Genomic DNA, 20,878 nt, shown 5'->3' with positions numbered 1-20,878 from the left:
GCTAAGACAGAGCAGATAAAGTCTAGTCAAAACCGTAGAATTCCCTGAATGCCTAAAGCTCTTTGCTTTCGTTATTGCTGCGGCTGTTTCTGCCTGCAGGAGTCTGAAGGCATACAAGTTTGCTACACTGACCACTTTATTGTCTCTCTCTACACAGTGTGATTCTCATCTTCGCATTTTTCAATGCAAGTAATCTTCTACCAGTAGTTGGTAAATAGTACAGAGCTCACCTGCATTTAACAGTCACCCTTTTGTTTTGAATTACACTGTGCATCAATATAGTTGCTAGAAAATGCATTTTATTTTTAAAAAAGTTTTGGACAAAAAAAAAAGTATAAATTCTTTGAGAGGGAAGAGAATGGTCCATTTGATCTAGAACCTCTGGGGACAACACAGAATATTTCTCCATTTTTATGTAAATATTGTTTGATTAAGGTTATCTACTCACTGTTGTACTGCTATCTACTTGGCCTCAAAGAACTAACTTCTGTTCAGAGTTTTAAGGATACTGGGAGGGGTACAAATAATGCAGCCATTAATGGCTCCCAGCAACTGAAGAGGCCAAATGACAGTTGAATAAAACAGTAACTACAACCAGAATGAAATGAGTCCTTCCCACATCTCAAAGGGAGAGTGGAAAGCAAACAGGAAACAGTAGCACTGAGTCGGCTTTTAAAAACCACAGAGGAAAAGCAGCTCACCAAAGGGGAACTCGAGGAGCTTGCCTGCAGAAGGAAGTAGCTTTGAGGTTCTTGGGGCTAAACAAGCCAAAGAAACAATGCAGAGTTCTGGGAGCAACCTCCATGACTTAGAGAAGTTCAGTGGCGCAGATCTGAAAAACTAAAAGGCTTCTGGTGTGATCAGAGGATAGGATCACAGTACTTGTTATTAACAGAGACTTGCATATTTATTGTGCTACCGAAAGCAAAGAGAAATTGTTCTAGAAATTCTTTGCAGACATTCTCTGCAGTCTAAAGACTGCATCTCTGTTTTTGCAACTATGAAGGGGCAAGCCAGGATGTCCCCATACTCTGGGAAAGGATAACCTTAAACTACTAGGAGCCTGTAGTAGAACAAGTTAAGGTGGGATGTTTGGCACAGTAGTAAGAATATTTCAGGGATTCTATTTTTTAATTAAAGGTGGGAATTTTGGAAGGGACTACCAGAGAGAATGTGATCAAAGGCTAATGTTTTGAGTATTCCCAGATTTAAGGGACTATTAAAAACATATGGAACCACTGATGGGATCTAAACAGCAACCAGTGGAGTACCCAGTTAAAGAAAATGTTAATAGGTTTGTGACCATCCTGTTTTTGATGGTGAGAGATACTTCAGGAAACATTTAATTTTAAATTCAAGGTATTAACACTGATTTATGTCAACATCATGCAGTGAGCCACATTTTAAAAGTGGTGTATCTAAAATCCCAGGAGGACAGGAAAGTAGGAGTTTTACAAATTCTTCCCTGAAAACTGTTCAATATTTTTAGGTTTTGTAAAGAAGAAAAGCATTAACACGTGGAGAAAATACATCACTTGAAAGCTAAAAATGGGTACACAACTGGCAAGTAAGTCTCTGCTTCAGGAATCTTAGGGTCCCAAATACGATAACAATCAGTGCCTCTATTTCTGCTACTGGTCTCTTTGCATTTTTCTCTCCATTTAATGAATTTATATGCTTTGGAAGAGCAAAAAGGCACTTCTTACCTCCTTTTTAATGTTAGGTCAAGGTGTTTCTGGTTGCAAGCTTAGCACCAAAAGTCTTGCAATCCAAGCTTAAGAGTTGCAGCTTTTAGGTGAACTCAGATTGCTTCTGACTGTTATTATTTTAAAATATTATCCTGGCCATAAACAATGAGGAAACGCCTGGGATGGCTATTTTCAACGTGTAACCACAGCAGAGAAGGCTGCTTTCTCTCCAGTCCCTTCACACCAGCATGAACCCCAGGCACTATTATACCACGGCAAGAAAAGCAAGGCAAGGCAGGAGGGAGCTCAGGATGCGCAGGCCCGCCAGGCACAACCCCTTCCGCGGCCCTAAACCAGGCCGAAGTAGGCCCTGCCCCGTGAGTCAGCGGCAGCCGTGTCCGGCCTGCCATGAAGGAGGCGCCCTGCACTCAGCCACAAGCCGCGTGGATACCACCCCGACATGATACCATTATATACGGCTTTTTCTCAGTCGCGAACAACGACTCGTCAGAGCACGCTTCCCTCCTGAGAGGCCCCACACACGCACCGCGGTGGGGGGGGAAAGGGGGCGGGCCGCTTTGGCCACGTGACCCCCATTCGAACGGCCGGCGCGAGACGCAGGCCCGTCCGCAGGGAGCATGCGCGGCCGGGCCGGCCCTTGGCCGGCCGAGCGGGAGCGAGCCCGCGCATTGGGCTGCTGCAGCCACGTGGCGCGCCCTTCAACGGCCGGCGGTGGGCCTGCGCCGCGCCCCTCCCTTCCCTTTTTTGTTTCCTCTGCTAGCCCTGAGCAGCGGCGAGGGCTGGGGCGCATGCGCGCTGGGGCCGGCCGGGGCGACGGTTACTGACGGTTTCTGTTCTTCTTTTTGAAAAATTTCTTCCTTGTCTTTTTTCTGAGGGGGAACAAGATGGCGCTTGCCGCGGCCTGACTCGGGGTGAGGCGGCGCGGGCCCTTGGGTGGGTCGCCGGAGGCCCGGCCGGGGATGGTGAGCGGGCCCGGCCCCGCGCACCCTGCGACGAGACTCCGCCTCCCGTCGCCGCCGCTGCAGCAGCCGCCTCGGCCCCGCCGCGCCGTGTCGCGGGGAGCGCCGCCCGCCGGGCCCGGCCGCCGCCGCCTGTCCGCGAGGGGAGCGAGGGGCTGCCCCGCAGAGGTACGCGCCTCCTTGCCGCCCTGCTTCTCCTCCTCCCCGCCTGCCATCCCGGTTTTTGCTACAGCGGCTGCTTGCCCCCCCCCCCCCCCGCTTTCCCTTTTATATGTGCGGGGGGGGGGCCGCTCTTCCTGACTGGCCTCTCGCTGCTATCTGAGGAGGGGAGAGGGTGAGGCCCGCGCTTGTGGGGTATTGGGGAGGGGCGGTACGAGGCCGCACGTGCCGGGCCCCGGGGTCTCCTCGGGACCGGCTCCGGGGCGGCTTTCCAGGCCGCTCCGCCTCTGACCGGACGGGTAGGTGCCGTGGGCTTTCCCTTAACGCGTGGATTCAGACGTGGGAGACGGGATGATCTGGTTGGGAATGTCGCCGACAGGATGAAAACAACATTTGGATCGCGAACGGGAATAATGCCGCGTTGTTAGTTTACCCTTTATTTCTCACGGTTGCATAGGGCCTGGTTCGCGATTTTTAAGTGTGAGTGGCTGAATTTTGACAAGCTGCACTGGGAGAGACGGGAATATATTCTGCTGTTTATATATGCCATGTGCGGAGGGCAAGGGAGGAACTTAAATTGTTATATTAAACTGCTATTAGGCCTTTGAAAAGGAAACAAGGAGGGCTCTGTATATTAAACCAGAAAGAACCTGCGTTGAAATAGGACAGTTTCTCAGGAAATGAGACATGGGTTTACTACCGTGCGCCAATATGACTTCCGGTGCTTTTATGTGTCGTGAAGTATAATAGACAACACTTCCTGCTTTACAGTAAAAGTAAGGGTGAAAAAGAGCCTATGCAGTATTAAATGTGCATCTTCTCTCTGGATGTCCTAAATCCTGAAGTATTGAGAGATTAGTGACTCCTTTTATTGCTTGATTTCAGGGCGTTACATTCCAGTAGTGCAAGCTTTGTAACTTTATGGTAGGTAAGTTATGTTGTGGAATGCAAATATTAGAAATAAATCCTCTTCTCATAAAGTTACATTAAAATAAGTGTATTTACTAGGTGGATTGTGGTAGTTCATCTATATTTTATTTGTTAAATAAAGATTTGTTTCTTAAAATACTCTCATCTCAAATGATTCATAACACTTGTATGAGAATTTCTTGAGAGTTGTGCTGTGTCTAAAAAATATCACAGAGATGTTCTTGTGTTACTTCTTGTTTCACAGGTTAGAAACCTGCCTAGAACTCTCTTGCTACTGTCTTCATGTGTGTTAGATTCTGTTGTCAGCTCCTGTTTCTAGTACTGATGTGCAAAAATCACATAAACACAAGTAGCTGCAAAGAACCTGGAGCCCAGGCCAGTTGGTTTACCCCCCTTTTCCTACAAGTGGAGAACAGGCTTTCTAGTTAATGTAGTGCTTGTAATGCTTCAGTGGCTGTCCTTAGAGTGGTAATTTGATCTTCCCTGGAATCCAATAGAGTAATTCTAGGTTACAGTCTCAAAAGCCTTTGAGCTGTGGTTACTGGTGAATAGAAGCAATCCTGTCTTCCTCTGGTTGCGTTTGTATAGCCATGTGGAAAGGTGAACTGGGGAATCAACCTGGCTTGAAAATAAATATTTTTACTTTTTCACTGGGTTAGGTTTAATTAGTCCCCAATCTGCAAAGAATCATGTAAAGGCATGGTAGGACCTTTGCTTTCAGGGTGGCATGGTTTATGCCATTTTAAAGTGTTTGCAAAAACAGTCTTGTCAAATAATGAAATAGACTGTACTTCTAAAAGATCTTAATAATTTGCATTTCAATGTGTCAGATCAAAATTCCTGTATTTGACTTGTGATCTCTGTGAGACTGTTGTGCAGTTATATTTAGTGTTCTGTTTAAAAATACTTCATCTGCTAAATGGGATGAGTTCTGAAATCATGTATTATCATTTTCAGCTCTGACTGTGAATTAATATTTGTGGAATGTTTTTTTTGACTAGGTCTGAATATTAACAGTGTATGGATTTTTTTGTTTTGTTTATTTTTAGGAATTTTAATTCCTGCACTTGTAAGATTTAAATTGCTACAAAATCTACATCTTTTCTCTGAAAAGTTTTCATGGTTATGTCAGATGATGTAGTCATTGTTAGGCAGATGCTTCTTTCCGTATAGAATTTGAGAGCTGTGTGATTACTTGCCAGGTTTTTCAGATGCAGAATAATCTAGCTGGATTCAATGTTTATTTTCATGTACAGCTGATGAGTTATACTTTACTAAATTGAAAGTCAGAAGTTAAAAATACTACAAGCATTCTTTCTCCAAAGTTGTTTTTTCCTCTACATTGCAGAGATAACCAGCAAAATAGCGATTGGCTGCTTGAACTAATTGCTCTAAAATCCATGATAAATTTTGGGTGTCCCTTTGGAGGAAAAAAAAAGTCACTTATTTGTGTTAGAATCTTTCAACTTTTGAATTAGTAATATTCTAGCAATCTTGTTTTTTGCATTACAGCATTGTTTTCATTCTTCCTCAAAGTAAGTTTGCTGTCTGGTTGCTTCAGTGGGTCCCCATCATGATTATTTTTGATGCTATAAAGCAAATTACATTTCTCTTGCAAGACTATTACTGTTTACGTAAGTATCCTAAAGCAAGATGAGGCAGGGTATGGAATCTTTTAACCAGATCATCTTATCTGATTTTTCTTTCAGCCCTTCCAGTAAGTGGTGATAAGGTATGGGCTGTGGGACTGAAAGGAATTTCTCTAGCCAGCTTTGCTGCTGAAGAAAACTTATCCTAGAATTGAACTGCATGCTTCTATTGTTGCTTAAATTTAGTGTCAAATATGACTAAACAGCACAGCTTCCACAGTTTCACATGCTGTTGATTGTTGTTGCAACATCTGTTGTTAACTTTGTTAAAAACACGTGGTTTTCAGCTGTCATTCCAATTTTGACCTACTTCTGTATGAACTCTGATTCTCATTACCTATTCTGGATAATACAAGTTGAAGATCACTGTAGATCTGAATTTCAGTGCTGTACAAATGATTTTGTGCTCTTTTGATTATTTTTCCACACAGGTGTGGAAAAATGGCAAAGAGAATTGCAGAAAAAGAACTGACCGACAGAAACTGGGATCAGGAAGATGAAGCTGAGGAGGTAAAATATACTTAGATGCTCTCCTCCATCCTCCCCTCCCCCTCCCCCCCAAGTTAATAGGGTAGTTATTTATGTGCTGTTTATCTTGTAGATGAAATGTATAGTAAAACTGGCTACAAGTATATCAATTAAAGATGGTTTTACATTAAAAAAAAAAAAAGCAGCACTGATTTAAGTTTCCAGTATATGCAAAGTATATGGCAAAGCAGCACTTAACTATTTAAAATTGCATCAACAGCTTAGAGGAGAGGAAGTTCACATTTCTAAAGGGAAACTCAGACTCATTAGAACGCACAGTGCTTTTGAACTCTTCAAATGTGTGATTTGAAATTCTTTTAAAATAATGTTTATTGAGTTCGAAAGAAAAATGGGTTTGATTTCTTGAGGTAGTTGACTCTAAGGTTCACTGGCATACAGTCTAGATAAATTTCTTCAGGTCTCATGGCTTTTTCTAATAGGTCAGTAATAGTTAATTTCAAAAATATGTTAATTTGGAGTGCTTAGTTGAATGTCCTCACGCTGCCAGAGGAATTAAGCAACAGTGAAATGATACAGTTCATATGACTGTAAAAACAGACTTCCATGTTTAGTGTCTCGTATGTATTTATGGCTTGCGTTTCATCTCTAAACAAACTATGCTGGCTTCTGTGCTAGTGAAAATGTGGTATGTTTAAGCCTATAGAATGTGAGAAACAAAACTGTCCATACTCTTCTAGAAATGTGAATATAAGAAAATTTAATTTCTCCATTTGTTGTGGGGTAGTGATTGGTCTTTAGCTGCCTTTGCTAATATTTAACTGCAGCAGTTGATGGATTTTGACCGTACATTTCAATACATCTTCTCCAAACTGAAGCTTGATTGTAACAGTGCAATATCAACAGATTCCCTTCAGCAAAGATGTTTTACAGCTTTGTTTGAAAAAGCAGAATTTCTCAACTGATTTGTCCTGATAAAATTGAGTTTGGAGTCTGTGTGAAGGCAAATTTAGTGCAAAAGAGGGAAGACAGTTGTGAAAGCTGTAAAGTGTCAACTAATCATCCAAGTACCTGACCAGCTAATCACAGTACTAAAATACAGTATAGCTGCATTTTTTTTTTTTGCCTTCTTACCTTCTTTGTTACAGAAGTGTTACAGTTGTGTTCAAAAGCTGATCTCTGCCATGTCTTCAGATTATGCTGACTTCTGTATGACTTCTGTATGTATTCTGAGAATCTCACTAATGATTCTATAACTTGTTTTCAAAGGTGGGAACTTTCTCAGTAGCTAGCGAAGAAGTCCTGAAGAACAGAGCTATTAAAAAAGCGAAGCGCCGAAATGTTGGATCAGAGGTAATTAATCACTGAACAGTGTTGTAGCCTGACTTAGTTGTAAAATATGACCTGTGTTCAGGTTTTTACTTATTTGTGCTTGTAACTTAATACTGTATAGATCTACCACTTATAAGGTATATGCCATTAGCCAGCTCTGATATATAGCAAATTAATTTTCAGTTGCTGTTCCTATAGCAAGAATAAGGCTCGAATAAGAAATGGATAATACTAGTACTTTTGGGGCCAAAAGAGATCTGTGTTCTTTGAAGTATAAATGCAGAATGTTTCAGATGTAATCTCTTCTACAAATGGGGAAGGTAGCATCTGAGCTGCTCTGGTTTCGATCTTGGTGGAGACGGGAGCTTGGAAATCAAAAGTTAATGAAGTTATCCATACTGAAGGGATAGGGACTGGGGGGTGTCTCAGGCAAATGTTAAAAACATAAATAAAAGCCAAAATACTAAGTTGTGCTGAGAATGAAAAAGGTGTTGTCTTTTATTAAGATTTCTTCTACTTATTTTTTTCCCATTGAAGAGCCTCAGTGCCACCTATTCTTTACAATAACAAACTGAAAATTGAGAGGAAGATGTTGTTACAGGTTTACTGTTTGGTGCCCATGTGAAAGCATTAACTAAATCTAATCAAACTGTAGTCCTTTTAAAAATCCCTGACAGCTGCTTTGTCATAGCTATCTGTATATGAAACACTCCTGCAGAGCAACGGTGTATGCCCCATGTTAGAAATAGGACAGAAAATCTTACTTGTCATCCACGTTGCTTTTGGATAGGATGGGACTAAGCACAGTTCAGGGCAGGATAGCTTTCTCCTGTGCTCTGGATTTTTCTGCTGCTGTCCAAGCAATAGAAAGGAGGAAGCTGTGCCATCAAACTTTTGCCCATAGTAGTTCTAGCCACTGATGTGGCAGAGGATACAGTTTATGAAAGGACTGTTTCGGAAAGAAGATTCTGGTGCAACTGACTTGGTCATGCAAAAAATAAACCATAAACTTGAATGGGAGGGATTCAGGGGCAAATGGAATGGGAAAAATGGAATTAGTAGAAAAAAGGAACTAGGTGATGTGAGAAGAAATAAAGTCAGAAGGCTGGGAGGCAGCTGGGTGAGATCAAAGCTGGAAGAAGAGCTAGTGAGAGCATGTTAGAATGCCTAGCTAAAAATGAAGAATGGAGGACTGACACTGGAAAAGCTAAAGCATGAAGGGAAACAAAAAGAGCCCATACCTAGAAGGCCATTTCCCTTCCAGATGCTAGAATAGAACCCAGAATTGTCGAGTCTTGCAATTTCTTCAGTGTCTGAAAACAGATGAAACTCAGAAGCAACTCTCCTTTTCCTCTGATGACTCTCCAGTGACACTGAGAGTCCACTTCAGTAATCCATGCTCATTACCTGGCACAATATTATATGTAGTATCTAAAAGTGCCAGTGCCTATTTGGGTGTTAATCATGCTAGATGATCACCTTTTAAAACGCCTAAGAAACTATCCTGTAATGTGGTTGTCAGGTTAAAGCTATCAAAACTAGATAATGAAGAGGTTACAGAAACCATATGTATTATATTATCAAATACACTTTATCTCTACTTCTTCCTTAAATCACATTGGGATTTTCTGGCAAGTCGCCTAAAGCAAACTTTATATAGCATACTACAAAGTATGCTGTTTTGATGAGCAGCTTGAAATGCTGGACTCTAGTTGCCATGGTAAATGCTAAAAGTTTCTGAAAATAAGTGTGCAAGTATGTATTGCCTTGTAATTATTTGAAGAAAACAAAATGCTATGAATCTCGAAATAGGTAGTGAAACACATCCACTACTTCCAACAAGTTATGCTGCTACTTCCTATATCTAGTTTGTTTGCATACCAAACATCTGAGTCCTTTAAAAATAGTAGCAATGTGTGTCATAAGAAAGCCTAGGAGGAAACTAGTAACTCTGTTTACATAGCTGGCTTAAAATAATGCACACGAAATAAGGCATGAAGTGTCACACCAAAAAAGGGTAAAATAAATGGCACATCAAGGGGGGATGGGAGGATTTTTGCAGAGGAGATGTAAGTAACTGGTTGCCTTTCTTTTTCTCCCCCCAGTCTGAAAGCGGAGGAGCTTTTAAAGGGTTTAAAGGCTTTATATTACCTCCTGGAAAAGTAGGAGGTGGCTTCAGTGGATTTGGTAATGGTGCAGGAATAAAGCCTTTAGAAGGGCTGTCTAATGGAAGCAGTAGTGTCTCTAGTACTCCTTCTTTCAGCAGTTTAAAGACAACGTCTGAAACACAAATGGCATTTGGTAAGTTTTAAATAAATAAATGTACTGATCAACAAATTCAGCCATAAAATCTGTGCAGTTAATTGAATGGTGAAGAAACAAATTGAAACAGTCCTGTAGTTCTGTTTAAAGTTTTGAGACTTTATTCCTCTATAATATTTCTTAAAAAGATTTTTAGACTGGTGGAGGGGCAAACTATGCAATACATCCAGTTTGAGGGCTGGAAACTATTCATATTTGATCTAACACTGGAGATAAAGGCTTTCTAAAAGACAAACATGGGAATGGACATCAGAATTATGAATAATATAAAATATGAATAATATAACAGCTGGTAACACATTCCAGTTAAATGCAACAATCATCTCATTTCTCTGAATTTAACTTAAAAAAAAATACATTAATGAAAATATCCATTTGGTATTAGTATTTTTACAAGGTCTTATTTCAGTATTTTTTCCCAGTTTTTGATAAATGCTTGATGTATCACTGAAATCTTAATCTTTGTTTACTGTACTTGTTGTGTTGCAAACCAGTCTTACTAGAATTTCATCTGTTACATTTATGTCTATATTTTTAAGACACTTTAAATATTTTGGCAAATCTAGTTCTAGTCTCATGCTTTGATAGTCCCTGAAAAATACTACTACTATCCTTTGTATTGGAGATGTAGAAAAGTTAACCACGCTATAGGGTTTTAAAGTCAGCATGCCATAGAGTAGAAGTGATGGTTTGAAACATAGTTACTTAGCTTTCAGTAAGTTTAAATAAGAGGAAAGCTTAAGTGCTTAATGAAGACTTTCTCAAGGTGCTTATTTATTATGTTTTTATATGAAAACTACTCCAACCATGCAAAAGCATTGGCTAATATGTTCAGAGTTTTAAAACAAGTGACAAAGGATAACTGAATACTTTGCTCTAATAACTCTTGCAACTTAGTAAAATATGTCTGATTAGCATTTTAGGGTTTTCTGGTAACATACTAATCTTTATTTCTTAATGTTATTCTATATGATTTCTTTGGATTTTTCTACAACTGTGTATTCCATCTACTTTACCTGCCCTTGAACTTAATTTTCTTGTATTATTTGAAGTTGAGTTCTTCCCGCCCCACCCAATGTACTCGGTGCCATATGCATTTGAACCTCTAAACAGTAAAAGTCTGTTTCACAGCATTGTTTGTTTACTTGTACTGCTCTACAGGGCACAGATTGTTGTGATACAATACAGGGGTCATAACTGAGCAAGGCTGAATAATTTGATACAGAAACATTGAGGAAGTAAGTGTGGGTTTCTTCTGAATAATGTGCTTTTGAAAGAAAATGTTCTAAACTGTGTTTTCCTTTTAATAGGATCCACGATGTCAAATGGTCCTACTGCTACTGCATTCATTGAGAAAAAGGCTGCAAGCCCCGAAGCTAATGGTGGCAGTCAACCATCATCATCTAGCTATTCTCAGAGTAAAATGTGTAGTTCTAGTGTTTATCACAAACAGTTAGCAGCTTTAAACTGTTCTGTGCGTGACTGGATAGTTAAGCATGTGAACACAAACCCACTCTGTGATCTGACACCAATCTTTAGAGACTATGAGAAGTATTTGGCAAATATTGAACAACAACATGGAAGCAGTAGTGATAGTGGCTCTGAAAATGAAGGCAACAAGACACCTAGCACTCAGTCTGTTTCTACATTTGGGAATTCAAAACCACAGCAAGGATCAACATTTTTGTTTAACAGCAAGAAAACTGAGGATACTTCTGACAAAAAAACTGAAGGTGCCTCAGAAAAAAGAGACCCATCAGTAGGAGTTGCATCAAATGTCTCGTTTAATTTTGGAAAGAGTGTCGACAGTTCTGTTTTGGGTTCCCTTGGTTCTGGAACACTAAGCAGTTTCTCGTTTTCTCCTGGAAACTCAGGTTTGTTTGGAAAAGATGCAAACCAGGCTAAGCCTGTCACTGCAGTGTCTACCAATATACTGGAAGCTCAGACGGAAAGTGGCAGTAGTGATGATAAAGGTAAATTCTGTTCCAGAAATCTTTTTAATGATAAGCTTGGAATGTATGGGATTTAGTAGTATTTCACCTTTGCAGTATTCTTAATTTGAACGAGATCATAATTGCTCTTGAATTTGAAAGCTGCAAAACTGTACCACTGATCCAGAATTCTTAGTCTCACATACTGCTTATCTAACACTAAGAGTATATGGTTATCAAAAGTTCTGCATTTCAATTGGATTAATACTTTCTATAATAGTAGAATGTAATTCTTTAGTTGAATACAAGACTTGAAACTTGATGAAGTCTTAAACTTTTATATAAAATTCAATCTGTGTTTGATAATCCATTTATGGTAGAACTGCTAATGTCAGACGATTGCATGCTTCACTCTTTCAAGTGGAGCGACTGGTATGCTCACTCTTGAGCCTTGAAGGATGTTTCAGTCCTGCTGCTTTTCGGTAGGTTTATCAAGAGAGACCTTTGTAAAATGTGTAAGACATGGAACAATTTCATAGATCTTCTTAACAAGACTATAAGGGGCAATAAAGTTGCATACCACCTGACAGTTTTTATCTGCTATTTAGCTAAGTTGGGTACAGTTAGCCTATAGAAACCCTAGCAGCTGAGGGATTGGAAAGACATAATCCTGCTACTATCTCTTGCTATCATTCCTGCAACTGATTTTTCCCTTACCTCTAACAGACAAGCTTAATTTGAGGGATTTATTATGCTTTTCATAAACCTATTTGTGGAGACTATTCTTTGAAATGTTACAACTGTTCTTCCCTTAACAAAAGGTTTTGGCTGAAGTTTGATTTGTTAAGCTTTATTTTCAATTTGTTTTTGACCTGTTGTTGGGGGCTGATATTTGATTCAGTTTAAACTGAAGATGAGCATGAATGAATGAAAAGAATATAGAAGACTTCTTCTGTAGGTGAAGCTACTTCACCTTCAGAATCCAAGTTCACTTAAGTGTATTTTTGTGATCTTTGAAAGGCTATAGATGTATATGTTAAATATAGCATGCATAAACTAGTGCTAATACAACACCAAAAATACCTACTAAATTATATGCTCACAGCATTAATATGGGATATATTAAAACTTTATTTAAAGGAGGAGAAGAGGAGGAAGAAGAGCCACCAAAAGTTGTTGTTAATGAAATAAAAGAAGATGATGCTTTTTACTCAAAGAAGTGAGTGACTTAAACTTGGAATAGTGAGTAGAATCATAATTTACAGAACAAAATTTATATTTACACATTGCTAATTCTTCACCACTGCAGTTTGAAATTAATGATGTATGGTATATGTTCTTGACTAACTTGTTATTAAAACTTCCTATGGAGCTATCTAGAATCTGAATTTCCACTTGCATAAAGTTCAATTACAGACAAAGATATGTGTAGGAGCTTATTAAAATTCTTGTCTGTCTTGGACTCAGCACTGAGAGCTGGTTTGTGTCCTATTTGTGATTAGTTTCACAAATGAAGAAATCTTTGCTTTCATCAGGTTTTGTAGTAAAATCCTCACAATTTCAATTTACAAAAGTAACTTACTGTACTGAAAATTCAGTCAGATGCTCAGCTATTTGCATAGTCTAAAATAAGACTCTTCATTTGGAAAATGCTGATCTTTGTATGAAGCAGTGTACAAGTTGTCCTCTTCAATTCAAAGTGAGATGTTAGTAGAAGCAGTTTTCTAAAAACACGTTTAGTAGTCTAAATAATTGTATGTATGCTTGAAACTGAGGACAGAACTTGTCCTTTTACCAAAAAAAAAAAAAAATTACTTGAGAAAAGTTATGTACTGATTTTTGAAGAATGAGGTTAGGTCTGTTGGACTGTCATTTAAAATAGTGATTTCAAATTTTTAAGTAGTCCTGTTACTACTTCATAATGATGCAGTAAGTTCTTACAGTTTTGAAATTAGTGTTTTTAAACAGAAGCTTATGGTAATTACAGCTATTATTCCTTAATTACTCTTTTTAGACCCAGATTCATGTGGCTGTTTCATTTGCTAACAAGATAGTACTTATCAGTTGAGAAAGAGAAGGTTAATCATTCATTTCAGTACCACAATGACAAACATAATACTCTGTATACGTACACATAACCCAGGTCAAAAAGAATAAAGATTGATGCTGCCCACAGCATGTTTATCTTTAACTTCTGCATATCTGCACAAATGACTTTTCTGGCACAGGTGCAAACTGTTCTACAAAAAGGATAATGAATTCAAAGAAAAAGGTGTAGGAACATTACACTTAAAACCAGCAGGAAATGAAAAAACTCAACTTCTAGTCCGAGCAGATACCAATTTAGGTAAGTAATTTTTTTTTCTAGTAACAAGTCTTTGTAATATTTGCTGCTAAGCACTAGTTTTGTTTTTTTTTTCTTGCACAGCATAACTGACAGGATTAATGAAAACTTCTTTTCTGAATAATTTCAAGTATTGAAATTGGATTCCTCTAACAAGTATTCTGAAATACTTCCTTGCACTGCTTCAAGTACCCTAAAAGGTTATGGTATATGATGTTTGGGATTTTTTTTTCCCTTGAGTGTGTGTGGGGGTGTGGTTGTGTGTTTCCCCCTGCCCACCCCTTCTTCTTTTACACCTATTCTCCATCCCTAGCTTGTTGAATGGCTTTTGAAGCTTGACTTAAGACTCCACAATAAAGTATATATGTATTGGAGGTGTGATGAAATAAAGATGTTGCTGTTTGGTATAATATAATATAAGGTTTCAGTACATTAAAAAAAAAAAAAAACCTACAAAAAACTTCTACAAGATTTCTCCCCCAAAATTTCTTGGGGGATAAATGACTTCTGTTTGCTCTTTGAAAGATGAACAAGTTTGTGCTAAGTAAGGCCAACTGTCACTTGTTTGCAATTCACTCTGAATATATAAACAGTTGACCACGTGGGCAGACATCCATTGTACTTGGTGGGAGGTAAGGGGGAGTTAAATGAAACAGGCATGCAGGATTTTGATAAATGCATTGCTCTTAACATGCACACTGAGGTCCAAGTGCCAAACTCTTTTAGCTAATTTTCGGTTGGATCATAAATGGTAGGTTGACTCTACTGAATTAAAGTAGCCTCTAGTGTGATAGTTCCTCAGTATATTTCATGAGATGAATTTCATAACACACACAGCTGATTAAGGGGCAGGGGGACAAAAAAGACTAGTTCTCCCCTTTTTAGATATTAGGGTTACTTGATTTATTCAAAAATCATTTTTGAGATAAATCATTCTGATTCAGTGTCAGAACAGTTTATAACTAAAACTGTGGAAATCAGTGTTTTGATACTCATTCTTGACGAACTCCACTACAAATTCAGTACCTCCTTTCAACAAATGTGCATTTGTAGTTCATATGCACTTCACAACTTCCATAAATTAGAATAAATATTAAGCTTATAAAAGATGAGAGCTACAGGCATGCTGTACTGTAGGTCATCTATAAAGCTTACCTCAGTTTTGGCTTATAAAGGTCTCTGGCAAGTCTAAAAATGAAGCCATTACACATTAGGTGAAGGTTTTCAAATGTCTGAGACTAGGATGCTTGTGTCACTTTTAGACTGTTAACTTCTTTCAATCGAGACAAGATTTGCCAGATAAAGGGAAATTCTTTTTAAGCAACTAAACTGGAGGCTGATATATAGCAGAGTTGTCATTGCTTTCAGCATTGCTTTAGGGACTTGAATGTGTCGAATAGAGCAGATGAAACCTTACTTTCTCAAAGTTACCTACCCTTTAACAAAAGTCTCAGAATTTTCACTCAGCTGATGCTAGTTTCCATTATGTGTATTTACATTCCCTCTGCCTTCATCTGAGCTGATGTATTAGGAAATCTTTCCTTTTTCTTCGGCTCATATACTTTCTAAGACATTTTCAACTTAACTGCTTCTTATAGCTTGGTGTTTCCAAGCATTAGCTTTTACAAGCTGCTACTGTCATAGTGATGCACACTTTCCTTTTTGCTATCTTCACACAGTGCTGTAATGCTTTCCTAAATCTCACTGTGTTGAAAAACTGAACTGGAAAGGAAGGCGAAGACCGACTTTTTCCTAAATACTACTACTGTGTTCTGAACTATTTACCAGGTTTACAAAATGTGTGCATCTTCTGTTGAAGCAGATTTGAGTTTATTTGCAACTGTTTTAATAGACCACTAATACTGAATATCTCGAACTTACCAGATAATTTAACAAGTTGAAATACAGTTGTTAATAGTAGCTCAGCAATAGACCACATTAGACGTGTTTGTATGATTTAAGGATACAGGATACTTATTCATATTCTACCATAGCTCATTCAGTTTCAGATTAACATGTCTTTGTGTGTTAAAGCTAACTTTTTGCTTCTGCTTATGGACTACGCTTGATGTTCAAAATGAGTAACCTACATAAGCATAAACTAAGCACTGTGATTTGATTCCTCATTTGCTACTTCTCCCTTGTCCCTTTCCCTCTTCCTTGCTTGTTCCTGCTATCATTTGATATTCTTCAGGCTCCTCCTTTTTAAAAAAGGAGGAATTAGTATTTTTAGATTCCTCATTCCTAATGAGGAAAGAAATTACATAAGAATAGTGACCATGAGCAGATGCTTGGGGAGGAGTAAGAATAAGACAAATATATATGACACTTGTGAATTGCCTTTCTTCAGTTCACGAATTTAAATCCCTATTTAGTAAGTATACTAACATCTTTATTGCAGTAAAAGCTGAAAACTTCCTAATCTAAAAAATTTTTTTTCCCCCTCAAATGCAGGAAACATACTGTTGAATGTTCTAATTCCACCCAAGATGCCATGCACAAGAACCGGAAAAAACAATGTTCTTATAGTTTGTGTTCCTAATCCACCAATTGATGAGAAGAATCCAACTGTTCCTGTCACTATGTTAATACGAGTGAAAACAAGTGAGGATGCAGACGAGTTGCACAAAATCTTACTGGAGAAAAAGGAGGCTTAAAAATGTTGCAGTCAGTGATTTGAGGAATTATTGCCAAACTGCTGCTGCTGCTGTTTTTTTTTTTTTTTTCCCCTCCTCCCTCTTTCATAACTTCACTTGAATACTTAAACTCTTTACTCTGATATTAAGAACTATTACAGGAATTCTGAGAGGAAAAGCTAAAATAGCTAATAAAAGCTTTAATAGAACACAAGTGTTGGACTGTGCTCCCTCATTTTTCAGTAACTAAATGCAGGACCTCTTCTGGATAAAGCATATTGATTTAAATTAAAGCATATGTTTTTAAACACTGGTCACTTTGACTGAATAGACTGAAATCAAGAGTACAAAATGTGGTACCAGATATTCCTCAGACTATGGTGCAATGCAACAAACCTCATGTTTTGAGAAGCAGGACACTGAAATTTAACTGTTTTTAGATTCCAGATTTCTAATATTAATTGGTCTGTCAGATTCTAGAGAGACTAACTTTTTCAAACTGTCAGTGACAATGTACTGGAACAAAGCTACTGTATAGCATACTGTGTTTTAATGCCTGCAGTCTTGTGTGCTTTTGGGACTCAGAGACTGCATCTCCAAATCTTTAAAAGAAAAATTGCTTGTTTAGTCTTGTTGACAGTAGTGTTTCTTAGCAAAGAACTATCAGTTCTGTTCTCACTGTAGCAACAAGCTAATGATGTGCAATAGTATAAGCAGACAACTGGAAGACTGTATCTTGGACCACAAACGCAGTTGGCATATACTGACTTCTGTCAAGTCAGAGGCAAAGGGTTGTGCTTCCATCATGGTCACTCTCAGAGGTATTCTTCCCTATTCCCTCGGGATAAAACTGAAACACAGCGGAGGCAGAGCTGTAAATCTTGTACTTGTCTTGCTACTAGTACTTTTCTGAAGCTGTCTCTTTTCACAAACATAAGTTTCAGGATTTTTATAAGTCTTTATATTGTCTCTGGTCATTACCAAGAGTACATGCATAAATGGGTTTGTTAGTAACCATTTTTCCAGTGTGCTAAAACTACAGTGCATTACACTAAGCATTGGGGCCTGGCTTGCAGTTTTGGGGACAAGCTTTCTTATGCAAGTAGGGATTGCTGGGTTAATGTGTAACTTAGTTTCCAACTGAGTTAAAATTAACCATGTGGCAGTAGTTCACAGATCAGAACATCACTGTTCACCAATTCCTGCTAACTCTACTAGGCCATGGTTGGTTGGTTATTCCTTTTCTTTTTTTGAAATCTTGTCCCAGTTTGCTGGAAATTCTTTCCCCCAGTGGTTTTCTCCTTCACTTCCGGCTCTGGAAACTGTCAGAAAACTAGATGCTAATGCTAAACTTGAACTGCTTTCTGATTTGTCATGCTGACCAGCTCTTGAGAGATGGAAGGAACATGCCAACCTCTCTGTCTAATTAGCACAGAGAAAATACCCATTGTGGAAAAAGCAGCATGATGCAATTCTCCCAGGACACTATGAATTCTGTCATGGTGGCATCCTGTGAGTAAGGAAAAGTGGTACCATTTGATTAGATGTAGCATATCTTACCTTTTTTCCTACTAGTCTCTATGGGGGACAAATGGCTTAATTCAGTCCTAATTAGCTGCACAATTCAGGTTATGGTCTTTTTCTCCTCTTAACTGAAAAGAGGACAGTCTGTATAGGATCTACAGCCCTCTTGACCAAAGTTGACTGCCTTTGTTCACATTTCAGCTACACTGAGATCATAGGAATTGCATTTTAAAACTCAAGTATAAGGGGAGCTCAGATACCGTTTTCAAATACTCCTTGAAATATAAACTGGTGCCTTCTTTTGCATCTGGTTTGGTATTTAACCACTCAAAGTAAGTGGTATTGGTTTCCTCAAAATGGTGTGGTTTTGTTTTTGTTTTAAAGTCTTGCTGATACCTAAGTTGGAGGCCAAAATCTGAAGGCTTGCATGTTAATTGTGTGTGTATGAATGAAAAGCAGAATACTGCCTGAAAGTTTATTATAGGCTCAGGTTGAATGTCCAAGGGCTCAATTAATTTTGCATTTGTCTTTTGACTATAGTGTCTTAAACAGGTCTTGGTGAAGCAAGTTTTCTAGACTGCAGGTCACTGTTATGGTAAGCAGATTTATCATGCATCTCACCTTCAGAGCAATTGTGTATAGATTGTTTCAGGGGTCTCAGTTTTGTCTTTGTTGATTTCTGAAAGCTCAGAGACAGAGCAGTCTGCTTCTTCATCCATTGAACTGTGGACCAATTAACTTATGGTGTTGAGAGACAAACAGACCTTTCCAAGCATCCTTAATGATTTGCCTCTGAAGTGAGGCAGTTTGGGGGGTTTGGGTCCAATTCTAAAACTGGCAAACTGAATAATTGCTGGTGTATCTTTGTCATGTTTTCAAGGGTGGGCATTTTGATGGTGAGCATAGAGTGTAAGAAAAAATAGAATAATTAAATAATATGTGCTAGAAAAATTGAACCTTACAGTATCCATGGTAGCAAGTAATATTTTCTGTTGTCTGTGGGAAATAATTGAGATGAGACATCTTAATTCTTTAGCAGTGTATGTATTTATCAGTAAAGCCAGGGGAGGGTATGTAATGGGAATTTTGTGTTAAAAAGGACTATAGAGCAATTAGACTGTTAGAGAAAAATATATGCATAAACAGCTGATGTTACAAGCCTTTACATTCCTCATCCTGGTATGGAAAATTAATGCTAAAAATAGAGAAGGAAAGAATTTCACTGAGAACTAGAGATCTTAATGAACATCATTCTTAGTGAACCTGCAATTATCTGGATTTCAAAGCAGGAAAAATAAGTCATGTTTTTCACTTGGTGTTCAGTTATAAAGCACAACCCTTCTCCAATATTATTATATAAAATTTTTGATAATGTTTCAGTTTCTAGTTAAAATGTCTTTATAAATACTAAAATATATAATTAAATATTGTGAAAAGCCACAGATCATTAAGTAGAAATTAAGGCCTAAAATCAATTCAAAGCAAAAGTTAAGTGGAGAGCACAGAAAACAATTACTGAAGTTTTGCATGACAAAGCGATGTGCTACACAAGGAGTTTGATCAGATTCTGCTTCAATGAGGCATTCCTGTATCTTGGTACATATACAATATTTAACAGCTGACACCTGATGCCAGTTGATGCAGGTTTCCTCCCTAATTTGGGTTAATGACTTCACTGTTACAACTGTACATAGGTGTTGGCGTGTCTTATGGATCATACGCATTCTTGTTTTTGCTGTAATTTTGAAGTTTCTGCTTCTTAGAATTCTTCCCTTTCCCTCCCACCTCCCACTCCCCTCAAAAGAAAAATCAAGAGCTCTGCTGCTTTTAATTCCTAGAATCATCCATAAAGGAGATTACAGTTGGTTTGAATTTTATTCTAAAATAAATAAATAAATAGAAATAAATAATTGCTATTTGCAGTTTCCTAAGATGTACTTCAAGTCTATTTAGGAACACAACAGTAAGTGTTCCTATAGTTCCCTTTGGTTGACTGACACAAAAATTCAAGTTAAATTTATAATGAGGAATCTTTCAAGTGAACATGTAGTATGTAAACCAATTAAGATGTATGCTTTAATTTTAAGAACTCCAGTTTAGCTCCCTTTACAGCACTGTAACATTTAAAATTTCCTTAAAGACTTTCTTTTTGATGCCTTAAATAACTTAACTGCATTTGCTAAAATTTTGTAGCTGCTGCCTGTGTGCAAAAATTAACTGACATTAAACGAGTTAGAGTGGCATGAGCTAGTATGAATTCAATGAAACTGCTGAATGTGACAATTTGTTAATTATTGTTAGTAGATTTCAACTGCTCTGAGTTTTTCAGCGGATACTTATGTTGCACATAACTTGTAATGTAACAATGTTTTCATTAGTTTTAATACATTGAGGAAGTGTACAAAAAATCCATGGAAAATGTGAATAAATGAATGGGAGATAACTTAGTTTGTGTGTGTCCCTTTTGCTTTGACTAAAAAAAAAAAACAAAAAAACAAAAAAAACCCTATTAATGAAATGAATTTTACAATCAGTTACTTGCAGGGGAAGTCCAGCCCTCACAGCTTGAGCGCTTGCCTAGAAAATCCCACACCCAGCCTTACTGTTGTTAAGGGAATGTCCTATCCTGTCCCTTCCTCAAGGCAGCTTTGAAACTTGTCACATCTCTAAGAGCCAATTCAGTGAAATATTTTCTTGTTGCAAGGTTAGTGAGTTGAATCAGCAAAGGGGAAAAGCTAGGGCTGTCTTTTCTAGGAAGAGAAAAATTAGTTCATACATACAAAACAGAATTACTGTAGAGATGGACATTATTATTTTGGTTTAAATAGAGTTATTGAAGTATGCTCTATCTTGAGAGCAGGTCATGGCCAGCTCCTATACCCTGAGGCCAAATCACA

At 38.2% G+C, this 20,878-nt stretch overlaps 1 protein-coding gene across 3 annotated transcripts; it reads left to right on the top strand.

The window, feature by feature from the left end:
- Window positions 1-2,382: 2,382 nt before the first annotated feature.
- NUP50 (nucleoporin 50) lies at window positions 2,383-20,428 on the top strand. Of its 3 annotated transcripts, none has more exons than XR_010885678.1 (9): window positions 2,383-2,836; window positions 5,838-5,916; window positions 7,162-7,245; window positions 9,330-9,525; window positions 10,857-11,519; window positions 12,618-12,696; window positions 13,706-13,824; window positions 13,906-14,021; window positions 16,276-16,359. XR_010885678.1 is itself a non-coding variant. In XM_067305255.1 (9 exons), the coding sequence occupies exons 3-9, from the start codon at window positions 5,848-5,850 to the stop codon at window positions 16,476-16,478; spliced, it is 1,413 nt and encodes a 470-aa protein (XP_067161356.1). In that variant the 5' UTR covers window positions 2,690-2,836; window positions 3,713-3,751; window positions 5,838-5,847; the 3' UTR covers window positions 16,479-20,428. The 3 variants fall into 3 exon arrangements, 2 of the variants coding, with proteins under 2 accessions (XP_067161345.1, XP_067161356.1); XM_067305255.1 differs by lacking the exon at window positions 13,906-14,021 and adding an exon at window positions 3,713-3,751 and having other exon boundaries at window positions 2,690-2,836; window positions 16,276-20,428; XM_067305244.1 differs by lacking the exon at window positions 13,906-14,021 and having other exon boundaries at window positions 2,387-2,836; window positions 16,276-20,428.
- Window positions 20,429-20,878: the final 450 nt, after the last annotated feature.

This window comes from Apteryx mantelli, chromosome 1 (genome assembly GCF_036417845.1).
Source record: "Apteryx mantelli isolate bAptMan1 chromosome 1, bAptMan1.hap1, whole genome shotgun sequence".
Lineage (NCBI taxonomy): Eukaryota > Metazoa > Chordata > Aves > Apterygiformes > Apterygidae > Apteryx > Apteryx mantelli.
This window is presented reverse-complemented; position numbering and strand designations above follow the sequence as displayed.